The sequence below is a fragment of the Eretmochelys imbricata genome, chromosome 3, assembly GCF_965152235.1.
Source record: "Eretmochelys imbricata isolate rEreImb1 chromosome 3, rEreImb1.hap1, whole genome shotgun sequence".
NCBI lineage: Eukaryota > Metazoa > Chordata > Testudines > Cheloniidae > Eretmochelys > Eretmochelys imbricata.
In genome coordinates, this window is record NC_135574.1 from 130,362,695 (window position 1) to 130,385,969 (window position 23,275).

The following is a 23,275-nucleotide window of genomic DNA, read 5'->3' on the forward strand; positions in this document are numbered from 1 at the left end:
GATCATTCAAGCACAGATTTACACCCCAAGAAAGACACTTAATTTTTCCAGTTTAGATTTCAATTAACTTCACTAAACCAAACCTCTCTGGTTTAATTTAGCCAGTCTCATATTTAAAAAATAATGATTTGTATCTCCATGCTCTAAAGGTTTGTTCTTCATAAACTTGGTTAAAAGTAAATTTTATAAGTTATTTTGTAAGACATAAATGCTACCAATAGTTAGGACACTTGACCACTTTCTGATATGAAATACATGAACTAGTTGGAACACTTTGTAGCTTTTAGGTTTTGTCATGAGCAGGTTAACTCTTTACTAAGGAGCACACTATGCGATCCCTGGTAATACAGTACTGGCATGCTTATGGAGATGTATGCTTTATCCGAAGCCTGCTTCTTCTAACATTGCAGTAAGGAATTAAGATAAAGCAATGTTCTCTTCTGAGAGGATGAACACTTTCATAAAATTACTGATCTTGTGATATACACCAGAAGCTTGGTTTGCATCTAGAAAAAAAATGGTAAATTCTCTGTTCTTAATTTTTATTTTAAAATAAATTAACCTTCCTTATATGGCCACTGACAGCCAACCTATTGCAATGGTACAGGATTTATGCTTTCTGACTCAAAACCACTTGAGCACAACTAGTGTTACCCCTAACAACTAATTGCTATTTTACTGCGAAGTGTTCTTGAAGGCACCATATTAAAGTTGCTGTGTAACACCAAGCATGCTGCTGACACCAAACAAATGATGACACAAAGCAACACTCTCTTGGGGTCAGTATGTTTGATAATTAACATGTTCACAAGAAGTTACGCTTCACTGGGAGTTTTTCAAAAGCAACACGGGGAACTGTCATTTCAGAGGTATTTTTGGGAAAGTCCAGTAAGTGGCAGATTGGCAGAGAGTGTGTCATTCTCTTGGAGCACCCCATGGATGCTAACAAAAGTTTTTAGGCAAATAAAGCATATACCTTAGGATACTTTACCTATAACCTGTTGCTCTGCTTCACGGGTGTACTAGTATATGGCCTGGTCTACACTGGGGGAGGGGGGGGGGGGGGAGAGGGAAGAAATCCATCTAAGCTATGCAACTTCAGCTACTAGAATAGCATAGCTGAAGTCGACATATCCTAGATAGACTTAGAATCACTTACTTCGCGTCCTCGCGGCGCGAGATCGACGGCCATCGTTCCCCCGTCGACTCTGCTTCCGCCTCTCATCCTGGTCGAGTTCCGGAGTCGACAGCAGAGTGATCTGGGATCGATTTATCACGTCTACACTAGACATGATAAATCGATCCCCGATAGATCGATCGCTACCCGCTGATCCAGCGGGTAGTGTAGATGTGGCCTAACAGGCATTCATTAGGGCAGCCAGAGATTGGTCAGACATTTCAAATACACCTTTACTGTTGCCAATTTGCACAGTGTGCAAAGTGAGTTAGGACTGTCTGTTACACAACTAACTGAAGATATAGCCAACCAGAATTCCACTTGGAATTTCTGCTGGAAAATAAGACTGATACCAAAATACTGTGTGAGACAAAAATCCATCAAGAATGGAAACAGTTTACTGAAAAGAAAATCACTGAGTAGATTTGAGATTCTCTAGAGTTTGAGCCATCTGAGGAGCTGATGAATGAAGTTAGTTCTGACCAAGCCTGTAGTGGTGGTGTTTGGAGTTCAAATACTGACAGTTTACCTGAACAGCAAGTACTAGTGAAAAGCAGAGGAGCCATGGGAAGTAAATATTTTAAGACAGTCTAGTCACAGAGAAAGAACATAGATTCCTATATTTTGAATTACAGGTTTAAGAGCTATTCAATTAGTTCAGATTGAACACCTCCTACAAATGAATTTACCTCCCAAAAGATGCTGAAGAAAATATGCAGAAAAGCCAGAACCAGAGAGACCAAAATGTAACAGACTGAAAAACATTTATTTAGCACCTGTGAAGCGAGCAAGAGGGGAGACTACAGCACTATGGGTAGAAAAACAGATTTTCAGCTTCCAATTAGTGAAAATGCAACAGAGGGAACACTTTGTAGCTGTCAAAGCCCAACCTTAAGAGTGGTAAAAAGAAACTTCTATGAGTCTTCCAAAATTTCTCTCAGGACATTTTCAGGGATCTACCCTTTGAAGTCAATTCTACACTTGAGAATTCTGACATTGCAAACACTTGCAACATCTTCACACAACAGTTTGCAATAATGCACAATTGCTCCTATTTGAAACAAGGCTTATCACTTCTCCTGCCCCAAGTCACTCAGCACTTTTGCAGAGACAGCATATACCATTAGTGCTAATGCTGCAGCTCTACCATGGGAGCTGATTTTCCTAGCAGTGTTCCACAATACCCCTGCAAGCACTCCAGTAAACAATATGTGCAATATCACTGTGAGAGATATGGCAAACAGGTATATCTCGAGACCTCTGTATCTAACATTAGGAATGTTATCTGTATATTTGAGTGAGCCCTTGAAAGCATGAAAAAAGTCAGAGACTATTATATTGAGATAGACCAGGTGATATGGGCACGCATGATACAAAGGTCTGTGAATGTTCTAAGTATTTGTCTGTTCGTGGCTCACCGGGTGGTTTCCCTGTGGAATCACGATGGATGATCAACGCAAAATCCCAAGGCTGGTTATGCAGATACCCAGTGTTTGACGCCTGACCACCTGGGGAAAGGGACAGTGACTGGTTGTACATGTTTCAGGAGACTTTGAAACTAAAAACAGGAGGGTTTGGATATAAAAACAGAGTTTGAATTGACATAAGGGGCTTCTTGGGCTACAAATGGACATGACCAGATAACCAAGAGAGGCAAAGCCTGACTGAAAAATCTGAAAGACTTTGGAACTTATCAGGGATTCCAATTCCTGTAAGAACTGATGGCAGGGGTGGGGGCTTCTGGTGAACTTAACAGGCATTTAATCCTCTTATTGTTTTACATGTTTTCAAGGTTTTTTATCCTAAAATAAATGTACTCTGCTCTGAAAGAGCTGTTTGACTACTTGGAACTACTGGCATACACTGGTCAAAGCCCTGGAAGAGAAAGCAACAAGCAGGTGTTGGACTCAGACTTGTGGAGATAAACAAGGGGGCTGCAAGTCTAAACCCCCTGGGTTAAGAGGGAGAGGGATATGTGTCCCTGCTCAGAGAATGGTGATGGCTAGAGGCCTGAGAGGGGATTCCTTGAGCAGACCACAGAGGTCAAAGATTTAGTTAGCCCAAAACTGTGACAATCACCTATACGCCTGATGATTCATATTGAACTACAGTAACTTCAAATATGCATCAAATAATAGTTTTCCATTTTATAAAGTGCAATGCATTCAATCCTAAAGCTTTTCTGGATTAAAAAATAAAGGCTATTTTAATGTAATACTGACATTTAATTTTACAAAATACATACTACTGTATACATTAAAAATGTTAATGCATATGAATCACTTTTTAAAATAGTTACAGCACCTCTTCAATAGTGAAATGGTATTCCCACCAACCCCTGCTTCAGGGACTTGCACTGACAACTGTGGAATGCGTACCTACAATGCTCTGGTACGGCAGCAGTTGGAGGGACCAATGCAAGTGTTCTCATAAGACAGGTTTACATCAGCTAGAATTGCTCATGTGGCATTGCATGGTTATAAACTACAACAGTTCAAGTGAACTACTGTAAATTGTAAGTGTGCAAAGGGAAATTAAAATGTGGCTCAGCAAAAACAAGGATATTGTCTCTGAAGCTGTAAAGAGGGTAGTGTTTGACAATTTACTAATAATTAAGTTTTAAGATTAAAGGCTCGATTAATCAGCCTTTTCCAGCAACTGATCATGTATTTTTATATGTTATCTGCTTTGTTTCCCAGTATACACGCACTACTGGGGAAGGTTTCAGAGTAACAGCCGTGTTAGTCTGTATTCGCAAAAAGGAAAGGAGGACTTGTGGCACCTTAGAGACTAACCAATTTATTTGAGCATAAGCTTTCGTGAGCTACAGCATCCGATGAAGTGAGCTGTAGCTCACGAAAGCTTATGCTCAAATAAATTGGTTAGTCTTTAAGGTGCCACAAGTACTCCTTTTCTTTTTACTACTGGGGAACTCATTTTTCAGAGCTACTGGTGAGCATTTATTGGCGGCTTGGAGAGTGGGGTCTGTTTCCAACTGTCAAATTGCATTAAAAGACAGGTACAAATACATTAAATATTTAGCTTATATTTTACCTGATGCGATATTGATAGAACATGTTTCCTAAACTTTGTAGAGTATGTGCTATACAGTGTAGTTTTGATTTAGCTTATTAGACACTCACTGTTAAAATTTTCCCCAAAAATTGTGGTTCTGATTCATATAGGATATCAGATTAAGTTTCAGGACAGGAAGTTAGTATCCAACAAGACTGAAAGAAAAAAAAAAAAGAAAAAGAAAAAGAAAAACCATATTCCTAATCACTAACAATGTCCCAGAGAGCAGTAGAGACTTGCACTGCTTTAGGCATTAGTGATGCAGTCACCTAAGGAAACTCAAAAGCCTAAATTTGGGTTGACAGGTAAGTAAAAGAATTTTCAAATGTTTTGTTTCACATTTTATTTGTAAGCGCTAGTGACAGTAGCTTTAGAATTTATGAAAGCATATTCATTTATTTTAAAAAGCAGATGACGCCTAAAAAAGTTTGAAAAGAGTTCTACTTAGAAACAGTCGTCTCTATGTTGTCTTCCCTCTCTAAATTAGAGCTATCTACTTTAAAAGGATCTTCACTTCTACTTCTGCTTCCTTTTCCCTAACTCAAGACTTAGGGCCAGATCCTGGGTGGCAGCAGCAAAAAAGGTACAGAGTTGCTGTAATAAAGCAACTGGAGATTGGGGAATTTCCAAGTTGTAGAAGGTTGGCAGAGATGACTCTAGAGTACTTGCACTAGCTTTGGCCAGGGACAGAAGGGGAAGCTGAACATATCATGCTTTGGCCATCCCTGGCCTACAGAATGAACCTGGAGGAAAAAGAACAGAGGAGATCTGAGGGGAAAAGGGAGAAGGAAATGGGCCACAGAATAAATTAACTGAACTGGTAGAGAAGAGATGACCGAGCAGATGAACTTGTATGTGAAGGAAGGGAACAGGTGAAACTCCAGCAGTAGGCATAGTTGTGTAGGATGGGGAGCAAGACCCCAGCAGGAACAGCATATGGGGGATATGTAAAGGAAAGAGGGGGTTGAAGGTGGGAAAGAATAGCAGGTGAGCTACTCAGGAAATCCTCAACCCAAGCAGCAGCCACAGGTGATATGGGGATTAGGAGCTCACTTTTTGGACCTAGTTTTACAACTAAACATAGGTCAATACCAGTGGGATATATTGTATAGTTACCTTAATGTGGATGTCAGTAACTGCTAGACTGTGTTTGTTATCAAAGAGATGGAGCGGAAGAGAACTGGAATGTCATTTCAGTTGTGCAGTAACATTTAAATCCTCTCCAAGAAGGACCATTTAAAATACTTTTAATGTTACTCTAGTCTAAAATGGAGTAACCTGTACTGGGAAGAGAGCCAGAAATTTTTTTAAAGTAAGTAATTAAAATAGGGAAGGTTCCTTGATTAGTTTTAATCTCGGAGTCTCAATATTATTTTTATACGTCCTTTATAAAAATTGTACTATCAGGTTCGAAGGTGTAGTTAATAACTCCTTTACTCAACAAGGGAAATGCAATGCTTTTAATTAAAATGTATAATCACAAATGGTTAATTTAATACAATTAAAGATTGATACTAATACGTATGAGCTGGAAATAAATCTCTTCTTTAGTAATCTGTCATGACAAGCAGTCAGGGTTTTGCTTTACCCCTGCTAAAGCTGATACCACCACTTCACAGTATGGGAATTTAGCTCCCTACGGTGTTGAAGATGCAGTGATGTATCAAATGATTTAGGACAGCATTTCTCAAATACGGCCACCATGGCTCCATGCAGCAACCATGGTTTTTTCTTGCAGCCACAGCCTCCTAGGCAATGTGGGGGTGGGGGGGAGAAGACAAAGCAGCAGCCCCTCCCCCAGGGCCACCAGCAGGGGCTGGTCCCTGCAGCAGCAGGCTCCATCCCCCAGCCGCAAGCTCTCCGGCTTCAGCTCTGGGCTCATCCCCCACACATCACCCCTGGCTCCCGCTGTCTCTTCCAGTCCCCATCCATGCAGCAGGACTCTAGGCTTCTGCCCTGACACCCCCATCACCCCAGTTGCCTCCCATCTATCTCCTCCCATGACCCCCTACTCACCTCCCCATCCAAGGCTTAATTTGTCCCCCAGCTTGCCGGGGCTGAGTAGGTCTGCTTGAAAGGTGATATTAACAAATATACAAATACCACTTTTCACAGCAACAGACTTACTAGCTAGCAAGTCTAAAAAAACACTACCAAAAAAGCAAAACATGCAAAGCACCTTATTTGTGTTTCTATTCTGTTTAGGCCAGTAAAGAACAGACAACTGTATATTAATTTTTAATTATCAAGTCTGCAAAAAAAACCTGTATAAATAAATTACAATGATTTGGACATGTATGCATGCATATTTATTTGTTTTTCCTAAACTTAAGTATTTTAGGAAAAATTGTCAGCAGCCACCAGCAAGAGTTGGTGGCCACACTTTGAGGCCACCTAAAAATTTGTTGGGAGAACCCCTGAACACAGCACCATGAATAGAGTTTTTGATGGTAAAATGTCAATTTACCTTTAAAATGTTAATGGCTTTGTATAAAGACTGACTCCCAAGTTCTACTTTTTAAAATATTTGTGCACTGAGCTCTCAGAAAACAATTCCTTGCTTTCCTTGGAGCTCTGGAAATACAATGTTGCGGAAGGCCGAAACAAGCAGCACCTCTCCGAAACCTCAACTGAAAAGCAGGAAGGGAATAGTGAGCCAAAGAGAGAAAAAAAGGAAAAAGGCAAATAGCTGAAGCCTAACCACTTCCATTAAAAAAGTTGCACAAAGCTTGCAGAAGTCTGGATTCAAGATCCCATAACTGTGTATTCACAACATTATGTGCATCACTCATTAAAAATGCTCATACTATTTTAAGAGTATAATCCTATGACAATATATTCTTTGAGCGCTGTGTATTCTGCCAGAGTATGTTGATTCTTATTCATCATTCTTACTCAGGTAGGAGAGACTGGTCAACAGACCTCCTTTCTGAACATTCTGGCATCTGGTCTCATTCCTGACTCCATATTCTCCAGCTCCTGAACTCTCCCTTACTATCTTTAGGACAAACCTCTATATCCTCCCTTTCCATGTTTTCCCCATACCCATCCCAACACCTGTGTCTTCGCCCTATGACCAATGGAAAGGTCTCACCTACTCAGGAGGAAAGCGAAAAGCATTTGATATATGCCTGGAACCCCTAAACCAGTGGTGCCCAAACTTTTGCCAGGGGCTGAGAGTGGGAGCCAAGGGCTGGGGCCGGAGCAAAGCTGGGGATGGGACAGGGCAGGGCTGGGTGATGCTCCCTCCCTGCCCCCACTACACCTCCTGGGGGGGTATGCCTCATACTTTGAAGACCATTGCCCTAAACCATGATTAAGTAGCCCAATCCCTACAAATGAAGAGCTGTAGCTAAAAGTCACAAGAAAAGCTAAACTACAGTAAAACTGAGAGGTATTAAACATATTTGCAAAGAGGCCTGTTAAGGAAAAACCTGTACAGAAAAATGACTGCTAGAAACCAAACTAACTGAATTATCACCAAGCGTTTACGCACATGGATAAACTGGAAAATAAATTGTTAAAAAAATTTAATTTCTAATCTGTGGTGTGCATAATACTCAAATATATATATTTTGCTAGACAATAAATGTTCATAACAATTATATTTCCTTAAGTGACTAAGACAAGCTGGGCCAAAGACCATAGGGTGGAAAAACCATTAATTTAAATAGTTTATGCTGCACCAGATTTTAAGATTACAAAACAAAAACATGCTGGAAATTATAGCAAATCCTGCTTAAAGCACAGAGGAAAATTCTCCTAGGTTGTTAATTTTCTTCAAGATCATCTATACTAGTCCAGATGTTTGGGTTATAATTGCTCCCAACGAAGCATCTGGATATGTACAGAAGATCAATGAGAGAAAATATATTGTGGAACCATCTGGTAGAAAGTAATCTCCTTTGCAAGATACACTTGTTCTTCAAGTGCTAGGCATCGGAGACCATTCTAATGAGTTATTAGCTTTTTTACTCCTTGGTACTTTAATTCTACCTGTGCATATTTACCACTGCTGCAAAACAGCAGTTTTACAGCAACAGGAGTATTAGGAAGAGGAACAAACCTATATTGATAAATACATAAATGAGCACATCCCACGGTCAACTGAGGCTTTCCTAGCTCATACCTCAGGAAATGTCCCTGTTCCTCTTAAATAAAGACAATGGACTCCTTGCTCCATTCATACGTTATATGCTAGAGAATGTCAGATATGAGTGGGAAAAGATGTCACTTTGCTTTGGAGCACATAAAGCTTATAGCCCATACATTAGCCTAGACCAGGGGTGGCCAACATGTCGCTCCGGAGCTACATGCGGCTCTTCAGAAGTTAATATGCAGCTCCTTGTATAGGCATCGACTCCAGGGCTGGAGCTACAGGTGCCAACTTTCCAAGGTGCTGGAGGGTACTCACTGCTCAACCCCTGGCTCTGCCACAGGCCCTGTCCCCACTCCACCTCTTCTCTCCCCTGAGCCTGCCGTGTCCTTGTTCGCCCCCCCGCCTCCTGCAGGCCACAAAACAGCTGATCGGGAGGTGCAGGGAGGGATGGAGAGGGAAGTGCTGATCAACGGAGCTGCCAGTGGGCAGGAGGCACTGGGAGCCAGGGGGGTTGGCTGATGTGGGGCTGCTGATGTATTACTGTGGCTCCTTGGCTATGTACATTGGTAAATTCTGGCTTCTTCTCAGGCTCAGGTTGGCCACCCCTGGCCTAGACAGGCTGTTACACAAAAGAAACAATCTCTATCAGAAAAGCCTGTTTTGTTTTGTTTTTCAATTTGTAGCTAAAATGACCTGCTCCTGATTGAAGATTCAACACTGGGCTCATGTGTCAAGTATCACTTTCCAATGGGGAGTGCATACCACCTGCCAGTCCCACCAGTGGAGAGAACTGGAGCACCTCTTGTTCAAGAGCCTTCTTCCAACAAATGAATCTGTATGCAGGGAACAGCTTATAGCATGAGCAGGCATGGATCAAATGTAGATAGAGTATTTTAGGACCAAGCCTCAGCAAAATAGGTATTTTTACTCGCAAGGTGGGCTACAGTTCAGAAAGTTGAAGTTTTCAGAATTAAAGCAAATCCACATTTTGCATAATAATTCTCTCCCTTCCTGGGTAAAAGCCTCTATCAGAAAAATTCACAGCCCCAGCTTCTCATAGTTTTGGATTTTTTACTTTGGCAACAAACATTACTGCAATACCTGGAGGTAGGGTCTCCACATTTTGTGCTTTGTCTTCCCCATTGTTACTGCGAGGGTCTTTCTTTTTTAGTGCATCAATGTCATTTGGGTCCTCCTGAAAATCAAACAAAAAAAAACCTTAAAACCATTTCTTAAATTGGTATGATTAATTTATATTAATTTTCTGTATTTTCAAAAGGGATGACTAGTCACTTTTACTCTTTGACACTAACATGGCCTTTAGACCCTTTTAAGGGTATAAAAAACCTCAAGAGATTTGTTTTAGGCACCAAGGGAGAGAATGGCAAATTCCCCAATTTTTCCAAAAATAGGAAAATAAAACAGGGTTCTAGACACTGGATCAAACATTTAACATATGTGGCAACTACTTAGTGGAAGAAATATCTTGCTCTCAAATAGAAAATTTATTAGGAAATGTGAACCTAAATGTAATCTGTGATACTGAAGTTTGTTTCACAAAGAATCGTGATGGCAAAGTGTGACTAAAACAAAAGCTAAATAGTGTATGTCCAGCAGTTTGCACATTCAGAGCACTATTACTTGAATATTTATAATAAAAGCTAAATACTACATAGCTAAGTTATTAATTTTCATCATATTCTGGGAAGTGGCTTTCCAATACAAAAACTTTTGAAAGGGCCATAGCAAGTTGCCCTTTACAGGCACCCATTTTGGCAGAACCCATGCTGATAGCAGATTTTCAAATAATAGTTCCACTGGATTTCTGACTATAGTAATAGTGAAAAATGCTAACATTTAGTGAAAAAGCAACTATCAGTCTTTTTGAATTCCAGTAAAGATATTGATAAATACAGGATGAAAGTTCACTAACAGCCCCATTTTTCTTCCTGCTTCATCACACAGAGAACTCATAATCATGTGTTCATGTTACCATACAAACAACTGGTATCAATTCAGCATTAGGATACATCACAGAATCAAGTTGGAAGAGAAAGTGGGATAACAGAAAGCATTTATTTTAAAAGACTATATTTGGTAATTAGGTATATTACGACAGTGAGGTTTTACTATGAAGTGACTATGGAAAAGCCTTTATTCTACACATCTGCACTCTACTTATTCAGTCAGCTGCTCCTATTAGCCCTGCAGAGTCAACACAATTAAGGAAGATTCTATTCCTTCTCCTGCATTACAGTTATTTGCTAAGTCTCAATTACAGAGTCAGTTTCCCCTGTGAAAACCCACTAAGGGCAGGATTTGCCCTGCAGAATCTTTAATATTGATGGTGGCATGTGAGAAGGAATGAACCAAGCTTGACACACAGAGTCAAAGCTGAGCAAGCAAGGGCAGCTGAAACACTTGTTAACAGAATATATTTGATCTGAACGATGTTGGAAGGCAGACATTGACATTAGCTATAAAATAGTAAAAATTTGTAAGGGAACTCAAGGGCAGGTGTAGTTGGTGAAACTACTTGTCGCTCAATACTGTCTAGATTTCAATTTTGTGTCCCTATAAAGGAGAAATATCCTATCCTTTCATGAAAATTCAGAGTACACATCTGTCAAAGCATTTCTAAAGCTCCCACTCACTGTAGTTTACCAGTGCCAAATTCAAAATTAAGTACTTTGTGTGCAAAGTTTACATGCATTGCTGCTTAAGCATAAGTATATTTTTAGAAGGCTTTTTGATGCTGTTTTTTAAACAGCCACTACCCATGCAAATACTGAAAAAAGCTGCAAGTCCGAACTGAGATTTTATAGATTCAGAACAGACTGGAGTAAATAATGCTTATCAGAAATTTGATTATTCAGAATTCCTTGGCCATTTACAAGAGTCACATACTTTGTGGTAAGCTATATTCTACAGCAAGAGGCTTGTTTTTACAGCACTATGGTGCAGCAGACTGGAAAATCTGGTCCAGCTTCATTCAAGTTCAGTGTGCCACAAACATTTGTACTGACAACGTACAACTGCATCAAAGAAGCTGTAACAGAAAAGCTGGGTAGGAGATATTTGTAGGTTTCAGCATCCAAAAAGGCATGGCAGACAGTTGGAGGCTGTGAGATAAACGTGTTAACTCCATATACCTGATAAAGATCAGCAGTGACATAATGAAGTTGATATTTAAATGGTCATCTTTAGGTTTTAGAATTTAAATCTCAGATGAATGATACAGTTCAATACTTTTCAAGTAGTTTGCTGCCTCAGGGAAACCTCACACTTTTGTTCAGATCAGGTAGATTTTCTTTACAGCCATGAGAGCTAGAAAGTTTTAGTTTCTATAGTACAACTCTGCAGTAAGGAGTGGATTCTGCAGTACATTCCATGGCATCACAAAAATACATGGGTCCTACTTTCACATAGGTAGCTTTATTATATAATCTTAAATTCTTAAATCTTAAAGAGGTAACTAGTTATAACAGAAAAACCCATTAGTCTGCCTTGTACAAGGAACACGCAAAACCACTCAATCTCAGATACACACTTGGCACTGTTAGCCTGAATAGAGAACATTTACCCTGACAACTTTAATCTCAAAATGGTTTACAAAGTATATACAGGAATTACTTCACTGAACTTCATGGGTAGAATGTGACAGGTGTGAAAACAGTGCATGAGAGATTAGCACAGGAAGTGAATACTTAATCCAACTGAAATTATGGGAGAATTATGGATGGGCAGAATATTAGTTATCCAAAGCACATAACTGGTCTGTGCAGTTCAGGAATATTTATTCCCGGAAATCAGATATGTAGTTCTGAAACAATGATTCATTATTGCTGGTAAGTAAACCATCAGAAAGCCCTTGCCTCATAGTCAATACCCTTGGCTTCCTTCTGCACTCATGTGTGGTTTCACTTAAAGGCTAGCTTCCTCTGCCCCTGGCTTCTCACTCATGTTTGGAAGCTCCTCTTCCATCAATTTCCTTCTTTCAGCTTTCCTGAAATTAACAGATGGGCAGAGCTAAATTCTGTTTGTGAAGTATGTAATCTGATAACTGTATGTCTGCACAATTAGAAGTTATTAACAGTGTATCCACCTTCCTGGAATGGTTTATTTTCTTACTTTTAAAGACATCATTTCCCCCCTTTTTAAACATTATGTTCCTTAGCAAACGTAACTCTACCAAGTTTTGCCTAGAAATCAGCTTTAAATTAACCTTTTTTTGTGATTCTGATTTAGGTTAAGTTGGCGATCAGTTTGCTTTCCCTGGCAAAGCAAACTCCTTGGTATCAAGCCTCCCTTCAAAACAAAGGCCGATTACCTGGACTTGATTACTAATGCACCATAATATTACTACAGTTGCCAACAACTCTAAAATTTGTAAAACTATCACAAGAGCAGTGACTAGGAGAACCATGTCCAAAGGTGAAGAATGTTTTTACAAAATATAAGTGTATGTACCAAGTCCCACATGTTGAAGCCTAGAGCAAAATGTTAGAGAGCTATAACAACTTAGACTAATTGACTAGGACATTCTTCCCCTTCAGTATCTATAGCCATACATATTTATGTCAGACTCTTTCAGTGGAATGGCATTCAGTGGTAAGCGCAAGATACTGCAGGTATAGCTATGCTTGCCATAGGAGAGTATTTTAACAGATTACTATTCGTATTCATACTCAATGCTAAGGTAAAGAGTTATATCGATTTAATGGTGCAGAAAACAGCAGGCTGGGTGTGCAAATCATTCATGCCTTCCTTCTGGCATTTGGTGACATTTAAGGAAACTAAAGTGAAAGGCCAGTTCTTATTTACAAGCTCACATCAGACATGCTGGTCAGTCAATGCATGCAGGATTTTTAAGTGCAGGTTAGCAACTGGCTCAGTGGATGTCAATAATAAAAGAAGTAGGGAGACCTGGTCTCAGTGAGGTAGAAGATCTGAATTTTCAGTGGCCATTTCCTGCCCAGCTGATTGGTGGGGAGAAGGAACACCTATTGGTCTGTACTATTAGCAGGCTACAGAAATAAGCTACCTCCCAAAATATCTGGAACACAGCTGTTTACACACAAATGAAAATCCATGATTCTATTACCTCTCCAACCCTGAAAAGAAAAACTGAGATACGAACTAAGACACATTTCCTGCAATAAGTCGTTTGTCTTTTACAAACAGTGGTCAAAGCACTCATTTATTCTCAAATTAATTTGACTGTGTCTATGCAAACAGATATGCATAGGCACATATTTCTATGGCAAGTGCAGGCTCAGCAACAGAAGCTATTTATATTGAGGTATCAGATACATTGGACTTGGAAAAATCTAATAAATTAATCATAAATCTGTTTGATTCACAAGAACCTGGAGTTATCCGATACTACCGTGAGTGTGCCAAGACAGCTTCAGTAGGAAAAATACTCTGAAACATGTGTGGAATTGTAACAGCCGTGTTAGTCTGTATTCGTAAAAAGAAAAGGAGTACTTGTGGCACCTTAGAGACTAACCAATTTATTTGAGCATAAGCTCACGAAATCTTATGCTCAAATAAATTGGTTAGTCTCTAAGGTGCCACAAGTACTCCTTTTCTTTTTGCGAATGCCACACACCTCCACAGGAAAAAAAAAAGAGGGTCAAGGACATAGTGACTGTGAGCACTAATGTTTGCAAATTGTTAGTAGCATGATAACAGTGTAACAAAAGAAAGGTCTGTCTAGCTACTTTTCAGACTTTAGAGTGGCTTCTATATTTATTAGTAACTGCAGAGAATGGCTCTTTTATAAGCACTGAATAGGAAACCTATAGCTCTTATTCTACATGTGCTGTATGTTCTAAATCCCCCTGTAAAGAATTGCTTAGCAAGAGGCATTCCAAATACATACAAAAACAGGTGACAAATAAGATAACCAGAAACAGAACCCAAGGACTGTTTAGCCAAAAGCCCTATTCCACAGGTCCAAGTTACATCATTTGTTTCTCACCATATATATATTCCTATATATATTTTCCTACCAAAAGTTAGAATATAGAAAGTCTTTCTACATGATTTTCTACAAACAAAGGTTTTCAATGTGATAGCTACAGACATGATTACAGTGGTGCTTGTGATTAGACACCCATAGGAGTTCAGAAACAGCAATCCCAGAATCAGGAGACTGGATAAAATACTTTGCATTGGGACAGCTCCTTCAACAGCAACCATAACACTCCTCCGTTTACTAATATTTCAGAATTATAACTCTGTCATAAATCACAACAGGATGCACGTCTGTAACAAGGTGTTAGAAATAAAATGTAAAACATCCACTAACTGACACCACGGGTATGTCTAAACTGCAACTAGATACCCACAGCCAGCCTGTGCCAGCAGGCTTGGACCATGGGGCTGTTTAATTGTAGTGTAGACATTTGGACTTGGCCAGCAGCCCAAGCTCCAAGACCTTCTCACTTTGCAGAGTCTTAAAGCCTGAGCCTGAATGTCTACGCTGCAATTAAAACAGTCCCTTACCTGAGCCCTGAGAGCACGAGACAGCAGACACAAGCCAGCTGCAGGTTTTTAATTGAAATGTAGACACACTCTATGATTGAATGGTATTATAAAAATTTAAAGTCCCTAAACACAGCCACCACTCTGAATACAAAATATTAAAATTATCCAAAGCAAACGCATGTTCTAGCTATGGGTTGTCACAATAAAAATTAAGAAATCATTGACAAATTAAGTTTTAGCAGGAAGTCACTTAAGACTTACTAAACAGACAAAACAATATGAATTTTAGTGTCTGGATATATGCATTTTTTTTAATTTATATGTAATTCAGACTTTGTGTAGGCAGTGACCTATTACAGGCATCCCTAAATTTTAGAGGACAGGGCACAAGCCAAGTTACAAATCAAGTACTGAGCAAGTGCCATATAATCTCAGTTAAAGGGGTCAGCAATCAATTTCCAGTGGCTGCTTAGACACTCAGGGTACGTCTACACTACGAAATTAGGGCGAATTTACGGAAGTCGATTTTTTAGAACGCGATTTTATACAGTCAACTGTGCGTGTCCCCACACTAGTGCACTAAGCGCATTAAGTCGGCAGAGCGCGTCCACAGTACCGAGGCTAGCGTCGACTTTTGGAGCGGTGCACTGTGGGTAGCTATCCCACAGTTCCTGCAGTCTCCGCCGTCCATTGGAATTCTGGGTTATGCTCCCAATGCCTGATAGGGCAAACACAGTCGTGGGTGGTTTTGGGTACATCATCAGTCGCCCCTCCCTCCGTGAAAGCAACGGCAGACAATCGTTTCGCGCCTTTTTTCCAGGCGGGCGCCATACTGCTTTCAGCAGCGGTGCAGTAGGTCTGCAAACCATCAGCGTCATCCAAAGCTTCTGCTGCAACTCTACTCTCCTGATGCTATGAATCCACCTTGCAGGTCCTCGAAATGACCGTCATCATCCATTGCTTCCGCTGGCACTCCGTTCTCTTAGTGGTCTCCCAGGGCCACTTCCGCTGCAACTCTGCTCGGCTGTTCTCGGTCTCGCCATACCACGGCAAGTGTGCAGCCAGCTCAGCTGTTGTGTCCTAACAGCAGACGGTGCGGTAGGTCTGCAAAACTCGTCATCCAACCACCGCTTCCCCTGCAACTCTGCTCTCCTACAGATGTCATACAGCAAGCATGGAGCCCGCTCAGATCACCGCGGCAGTTATTGTAAACACCTCGCGCATTATCATGCAGTATATATAGAACCAGAACCTGCAAAAGAAGGCGAGGAGGCGATGGCAGTGCAGTGACAAGAGCGATGAGAACATGGACACAGACTTCTCTCAAAGCACAGGCCCTGGCAATTTGGCCATCCTGGTGGCAATGGGGCAGGCTCATGCCATGGAACGCTGATTCTGGGCCAGTGAAACAACCACAGACTGGTGGGACCGCAAAGTGTTGCGGATCTGGGATGATTCCCAATGGCTGCAAAACTTTCATGTGCGTAAGTGCACTTTCATGGAACTTTGACTTGCTTTCCCCTGCCCTGAAGCACAAGAATACCAAGATGAGAGCAGACCTCACTGTTCACAATCGAGTGGCGATAGCCCTCTGGAAGCTTGCAACGCCAGACAGCTACCTGTCAGTCGGTAACCAATTTGGAGTGGGCAAATCTACTGTGGGGGCTGCTGTGATCCAAGTAGCCAATGCAATCACTGAGCTGCTGCTATCAAGGGTAGTGACTCTGGGAAATGTGCAGGTCATAGTGGATGGCTTTGCTGCAATGGGATTCCCTAACTGTGGTGGGGCGACAGACGGAACGCATATCCCTATATTGGGACCAGACCACCAAGGCAGCCAGTACATAAACCGCAAGGGGTACTTTTCAATGGTGCTGCAAGCACTGGTGGATCACAAGGGACATTTCACCATCAACGTGGGATGGCCGGGAAAGGTACATGTCGCTCGCATCTTCAGGAACTCTGGTCTGTATGAACAGCTGCAACAAGGAACTTACTTCCCAGACCAGAAAATAACCGTTGGGGATGTTGAAATGCCTATAGTTATTCTTGGGGACACAGTCTACCTCTTAATACCATGGCTCATGAAGCCATACACAGGCACCCTGGACAGTAGTCAGGAGCTCTTCAACTATAGGCTGAGCAAGTGCAGAATGGTGGCAGAATGTGCATTTGGATGTTTAAAAGTGCATTGGCGCAATTTACTGACTCAGACCTCAGAGAAACCAATATTTCCATTGTTATTACTGCTTGCTGTGTGCTCCACAATATCTGTGAGAGTACGGGGGAGACGTTTATGGCGGGGTGGGAAGTTGAGGCAAATCGCCTGGCCACCGATTACGCGCAGCCAGACACCAGGGCGCTTAGAAGAGCACAGCAGGGCATGCTGCGCATCAGAGAAGCTTTGAAAATCAGTTTCATGACTGACCAGGCTATGGTGTGACAGTTCTGTTTGTTTCTCCTTAATGAAAACTCACTCCCTTGGTTCACTCTAATTCCCTGTAAGCTAACCGCCCTGCCCTCCCCTCCCCTCCCCCCTTCGATCACCGCTTGCAGAGGCAATAAAGTCATTGTTGTTTCAAATTCACGCATTCTTTATTAATTCGTCACACAAATAGATGGAAAACTGGCTAAGGTAGCCTGGGAGGGGTGGGGGAGGAGGGAAGCACCGGGTGGGGGGGGGGGGGGGGGGGGGAGGACAAGGCCACACTGCACTTCAAAACTTATTGAATGCCAGCCTTCTGTTGCTTGGGCAGTCCTCTGGGGTGGAGTGGTTGGGTGCCTGGAGGGCCCCCCGCCACCCGCGTTCTTGGGCATCTGGGTGAGGAGGCTACGGAACTTGGGGAGGAGAGCGGTTGGTTACACAGGGGCTGCAGTGGTGGTCTGTGCCTTTCCTGCACCTCAACCATATGCCAGAGCATATCAGTTTGATCCTCCAGTAACCTCAGCATTGCATCCTGCCTCCTCTTATCATGCTGCCGCCACCTTTCCTCTTGATCCCGCCACCTCTCCTGTTGCCGCAGCCACCTGTCCTCGCGTTCATTTTGTGCTTTCCCAAACTCTGCCATTGTCTGCCTCCACGCATTCTGCTGGGCTCTTTCAGTTTGGGTGGACCACATGAGCTCAGAAAACATTTCATCGCGAGTGCTTTTTTTTTTTTTGCCTTCTTATCTACGCTAGCCTCTAGGACGAATTGAAACATTTGCAGCTGCGGGATGAAAAAAAGGGGGAGTAAAACTGAAAGACACATTGGCCATTTAAAAGAAGGGGCTGATGTTTTCGGGTTAACATGCAGCACAAACCCAACTATCCCCCCCACCAATTCTCTGGGATGATCGCTTCACCCCTCCCCCCCACTGCATGGCTAACAGCAGGGATGATTTCTTTTCAGCGACAGGCAAACAGCCCAGCAGGAACAGCCACCTCTGAATGTCCTCTTAATAAAATTCCCCTATTTCAACCAGGTGACCTTGAATGATATCACTCTCCTGAGGATAACACAGAGAGATAAAGAACGGATGTTGCTTGAAAGCCAGCAAACACCGGGACCACACGCTGCCATGCTTTCTTATGCAATGATTCCAGACTATGTGCTACTGGCCTGATGTGGTAATGTGTCCTACCATGGAGGACGCAATAACGCTGCCCTCCCCAAAAATCTTTTGCAAAGGCTTTGGGAATACCTCCAGGACAGCTTCATTGAGATGTCCCTGAAGGATTTCTGCTCCATTCCCAGACATGTTAACAGACTTTTCCAGTAGCTGTACTGACCGTGAATGTATCCCAAGTCTTCAGGGCAAATCAATCATTAAAAACATACTTGCTTTTAAATCGTGTATTATATTTACAAAAAGGTACATTCACCAGAGGTGCCTTCTCTGCCTTCAAGGGCCGGGAGCCCGGGTTAGGAGGGTGCTGTCTCCAGGGTGATTCACAGTTCCTGGCTGTCGGGGAGAACGGTTTCTCCGCTTGCCCGGTGCGCACTATCATCTTCCTCATCCCCAAAATCCTCATCCCTATTGTGTAAGACTCCCTTGCAGGAGTCCACGTACAGGTGTGGGGTAGTTGTAGGGGCACCCCCTAGAATTGTATGCAGCTCATCATAGAAGCGGCATGTCTGGGTCTCTGACCCCGAGCGGGCGTTTGCCTCTTGGGTTTTTTGGTAGGCTTGCCTGAGCTCCTTAAGTTTCACACGGCACTGCTGAGGGTCCCTGTGATAGCCTCTGTCCTACATGCCCTTGGAGATTTTTTTCAAATATTTTGGCATTTCGTCTTTTCGAACGGAGTTCTGATAGCATGGATTCGTCTCCCCATACAGCGATCAGATCCAGTACCTCCCGGTCGGTCCATGCTGGAGCTCTTTTGTGATCCTGGGATTCCATGGTCACCTCTGCTGATGAGATCTGCATGGTCACCTGTGCTGATCAGCTTGCCACGCTCGCCAAACAGGAAATGAAATTCAAAAGTTCGCGGGGCTTTTCCTATCTACATGGATGCCAGCGCATCTGAGTTGAGTGCTGTCCAGAGCAGTCACAATGGAACACTGTGGGATAGCTCCCGGAGGCCAATACCATGGAATTGCATCCCCGCTAACCCAAATTCGACCTGGCGATGTCTATTTCAGAGCTAATCCCCTCCTCGGGGAGGAGTACAGAAATTGATTTTAAGAGCCCATTAAGTCGAAAAAAATGGCTTTGTCGTGTGGACGGGTGCAGGGTTAAATTGATCTAACGCTGCTAAATTCGACCTGACCTCTTAGTGTAGTGTACCCTGACCAGGGCTCAGGGTATGTCTATACTGCACTCAAAAGGTGTGATTGCACCTATGTTGGCACACCCACACGAGCTTTAATATAAAAACAGCAGTGAAGCCATGGCGGGGCAGGCTTCAGTACAGGCAGTACGTGCCTGCCCAGAACCCTGAGTATATTAAATGTCAAAAAGCTCCATTAACAGAGAGTTAAGATGGCGCTGAGGTATCTTGTACCCTGCTATTCCAGAGCATTGAGTTGAGCAAAACTTAAACTTGTGAAGACCAGGAAATACAGAGTTACAGTACACACCCATGAAACCTTAACTCTGCCCCTGTCCCCCATCCCCTAGAAATCCCCACCCCTCACCCCCAACTGCCAACAGCCACTGGGAATTATCTGCATGAACTCCAGCTCCATTCACCGTGTTAGGCGTAGCTGCATTGAATGGTGGAGGAATAAGTTGGAGCTGCTTGGAACAGCTGTGATTATGATATAAGATGATCTGGGTCAATGTGGCCCTCTGCGGGAGATGTGAGCCGCCTCTTCCCTGACCCCTCTGTGGGTGATCAAAGGGAAGAAGTGCATGTGCATCTTGGGAGATCCAATATGCCCCATTTCAGTGCTGTACTGTGCAGGCTGTGTCACTACCAGGGCAGAGGAGTCTTCCTGCCATGGGGATTGTCAGCAGCTAGGTGAGAGAGGAGTGTGGTCTATGCATTTAATAAAGGGTAAATGAAAGCACAGTGCTTGATGGCACTGTGTGCATAAAGACAAGGGTTGTAAAAGAGGATGAAGGAGTGGGAAAATTTAGTGGATGTGGTGTTCTTTCAGCGGAGTGGTTAAGCGTGTGAGTGTAGGGCAGGTGTAGGTAGTTCTTATTCACTGCAGGGCAAAGAAGTGCAAGTATGTGTTATGGGCTTATACGAGCAGTGCTCAAAAAGAGGGCAGAGTTAAGGGTGTACAGGCATGTACCTGAACTCTGTGTCCTGGTTTTCTCTGGGCATGCCTCTCAAGTGAGACACTTATGCCATAGCACCAAATTTCAAGGCAAGCTAAGTAACTGTGTAGATGTTAGAGCACTTAGAAAAATCAAGTTTAAACAGAACGTTGGTTTTAACCTAAACTACAGCAGACATGGCATTCTGTTATAATAGTCATGTTCCTAGCCCTCACCAGGGTACACATTGCTGAATCTTCACTGCTATTTTCAGCTGCACTAGCCAGATGAAAGCTGGCATGGGTGTGCCTACACGAGCTGCAATCACACATCCAACTGCGGTGCAGACATATCCTGTGACAATCAATTCACTGCCCTTTTCCAAGGCACAGACTTAAAAACTGGATTAACCCAGTAGCAGTTCAAGTGTCGTGTAGTCTCATCTCTACCAGATACTGGCAGAGCAGAAAAATGGTTCTGTCCGACCTTTGTGAATAGGATCTGACTATAAACATACCAATATCACTGATGCTCACAGCACTTCATTCTCCCTGTGGCTTCACACACACATTGAAGGGAGTTGAAAAGATTGAACCCGGTGAAACACCATGAGTAAGAGCACTTGGCAAAGAAGTGCAATTGCTCATCATAATTCGTCATGCTTCATTTTATAACAACGTTCAGCTCGTTTAAATATTTCAGTTGTGTCTCCTCGCTAGTTCTCTCAAGAAGAAGATTTCTCATAGATAATGCTCTCCCATTCTATTTATCTGTTACCTATTGGTTACTCTAACCCTATCCTTCAAGTATATTAACTAACTCCATAAACGTTCTACTTACTTAGGTATATTTAACATTTTATATACCACTAAACCTATACAACAGCTACATGAGTCTGAGCCTTGCCCATTCCCTCAATGTTAGTATCTGCAAATTTAATTACATAAATATTTTTTTGAAAATATTGGTCCCAACAAAGACAGCTCTGTACAGCTTCCCTGAATACCCATACCTTTAATGTTCTCTGCTCATTACATAACTATTCTTTAATTTATTACCTGCCCCAGAGTTTATATAATCACGTTAACTTTGTTGAAAGTTTTTATTGGCTCCTCTCTCGACAACTCAAGACAGCAGTTATTTCATATAAATAATCCAGTTTTTCAGGCAAGTCAGCATGGATTTGTGCAAGGTAAATCATGTCATTACACATAGTAGTTTCAAATATCCTTTAACTAGTCATAAATATCTACCTAATGCAGGATAAAGATGTCAGAGTTGCAGATCCACTGATCCTTCCAAAACCTTTATAAATATTGGGATCGTACTGTTCTCTCTGAACTGGTAATTCCTCAGTATCAAAAGGCTTCCTACAAATTAGTTAAAGGATTGACTATATGATCCTTTAAACACCTTGGAATGTAATAACTCAGCACTTGCTTCTAGAAGTAGATGGGAGTAGGAAGTTGCAAAAGAAAATTCCTTTTATATATAGTGATTAGGGAAAGCTGGAAAGGGTTTTTTTTTTTAATTATTATATATGTCAGGAATATCAAATCTTTGGTTTTCTGGTCCTCCAGAAAATATGAGACTGTGTTCTCTCAGACCTTATTTGAAAGGAAGAGGCTTCGTGAATGTTTATTAAAGATCCTTCTTCCCACTTATTCAAACACAAGTAGAGGTTTAAAAAAATTACTAGAAACCCCTTCCCCTCAGTCGCTTGGGTACTTGCAGCATTACTATCCAACTGACCATAGACTGTTACAGGGAAACAGAATAGGCAATAACTGAACTACAATATAAAAAACTAGGAGCAAAAATGAAGAGGCCGGGGGGGGAGGAAGAGAAGAGGGGGAGTGGCTGCAAAAACCCCTGCAACTTTTATACATCTTAGAATAAAGGAGATCTCATGACAGGGAAGCAGATGGGAAGTACATTCACTCCAACCCAGCTTTACTTTCACAATATTAAGAGAACAACAGTTCTTATAACTAGGGCTGTCAATTAATCTCAGTTAACTCACGTGATTAACTCAAAAAAAAGTAATCACAATTTTAAAAATGCATCACGATTAATCGCCGTTTAGTTGCAGTGTTTAATACATTTCAATTGGTATTCTATTGTTTAATATTTTGGATGTTTTTCTACATTTTTAAATATATTGATTTCAATTACACCATAGTATACAAAGTTGACGGTGCTCACTTAATATTTATTACAAATATTTGCACCGTAAAAATGATAAAAGAAATAGTATTTTTCGATTCAACAAATACAAGTACTGTAGTGCATTCTCTTTATTGTGAAAGTGCAACTTACAAAAAACAATACAATGTAAAACTTTAGAGCCTACAAGTCGACTCAGTCCTACTTTTTGTTCAGCCATGCTAAAAGACACAGGTTTGTTTACATTTACAGGAGATAAAGCTGCCCACTTCTTATTTACAATGTCGCCAGAAATTGAGAACAGGCATTCACATGGCACTTTTGTAGCTGGTATTGCAAGGTATTTACTTGCCAGATATGCTAAACATTCACATGCCCCTTCATGTTTCAGCCACCAGTCCAGAGGACATGCTTCTCTGCTGATGTTATGCGTTAATTAAATTAGTGACTGAACTCCTTGGGGGAGAATTGTATGTCTCCTGCTCTGTTTTACCTGCATTCTGCCATATATTTCGTGTTATAGCAGTCTCAGATGATGATCCAAGCACATGTTGCTCGTTTTAAGAACACTTT

General features: G+C 41.8%; 1 protein-coding gene across 2 annotated transcripts in view; it reads right to left on the bottom strand.

Moving 5' to 3' along the window:
* GALNT2 (polypeptide N-acetylgalactosaminyltransferase 2) overlaps positions 1–23,275 on the bottom strand; it is a 158,868-nt gene that overhangs the window by 68,962 nt on the left and 66,631 nt on the right. For both annotated transcript variants that reach the window (XR_013345681.1, XM_077813388.1), the window contains exon 2: positions 9,453–9,546. Coding sequence is in view for 1 of the 2 variants with exons in the window: in XM_077813388.1 (XP_077669514.1) it covers positions 9,453–9,546 (94 nt within the window). In the remaining variant the exon portion in view is untranslated. The remainder of the gene's footprint in view (positions 1–9,452; positions 9,547–23,275) is intronic.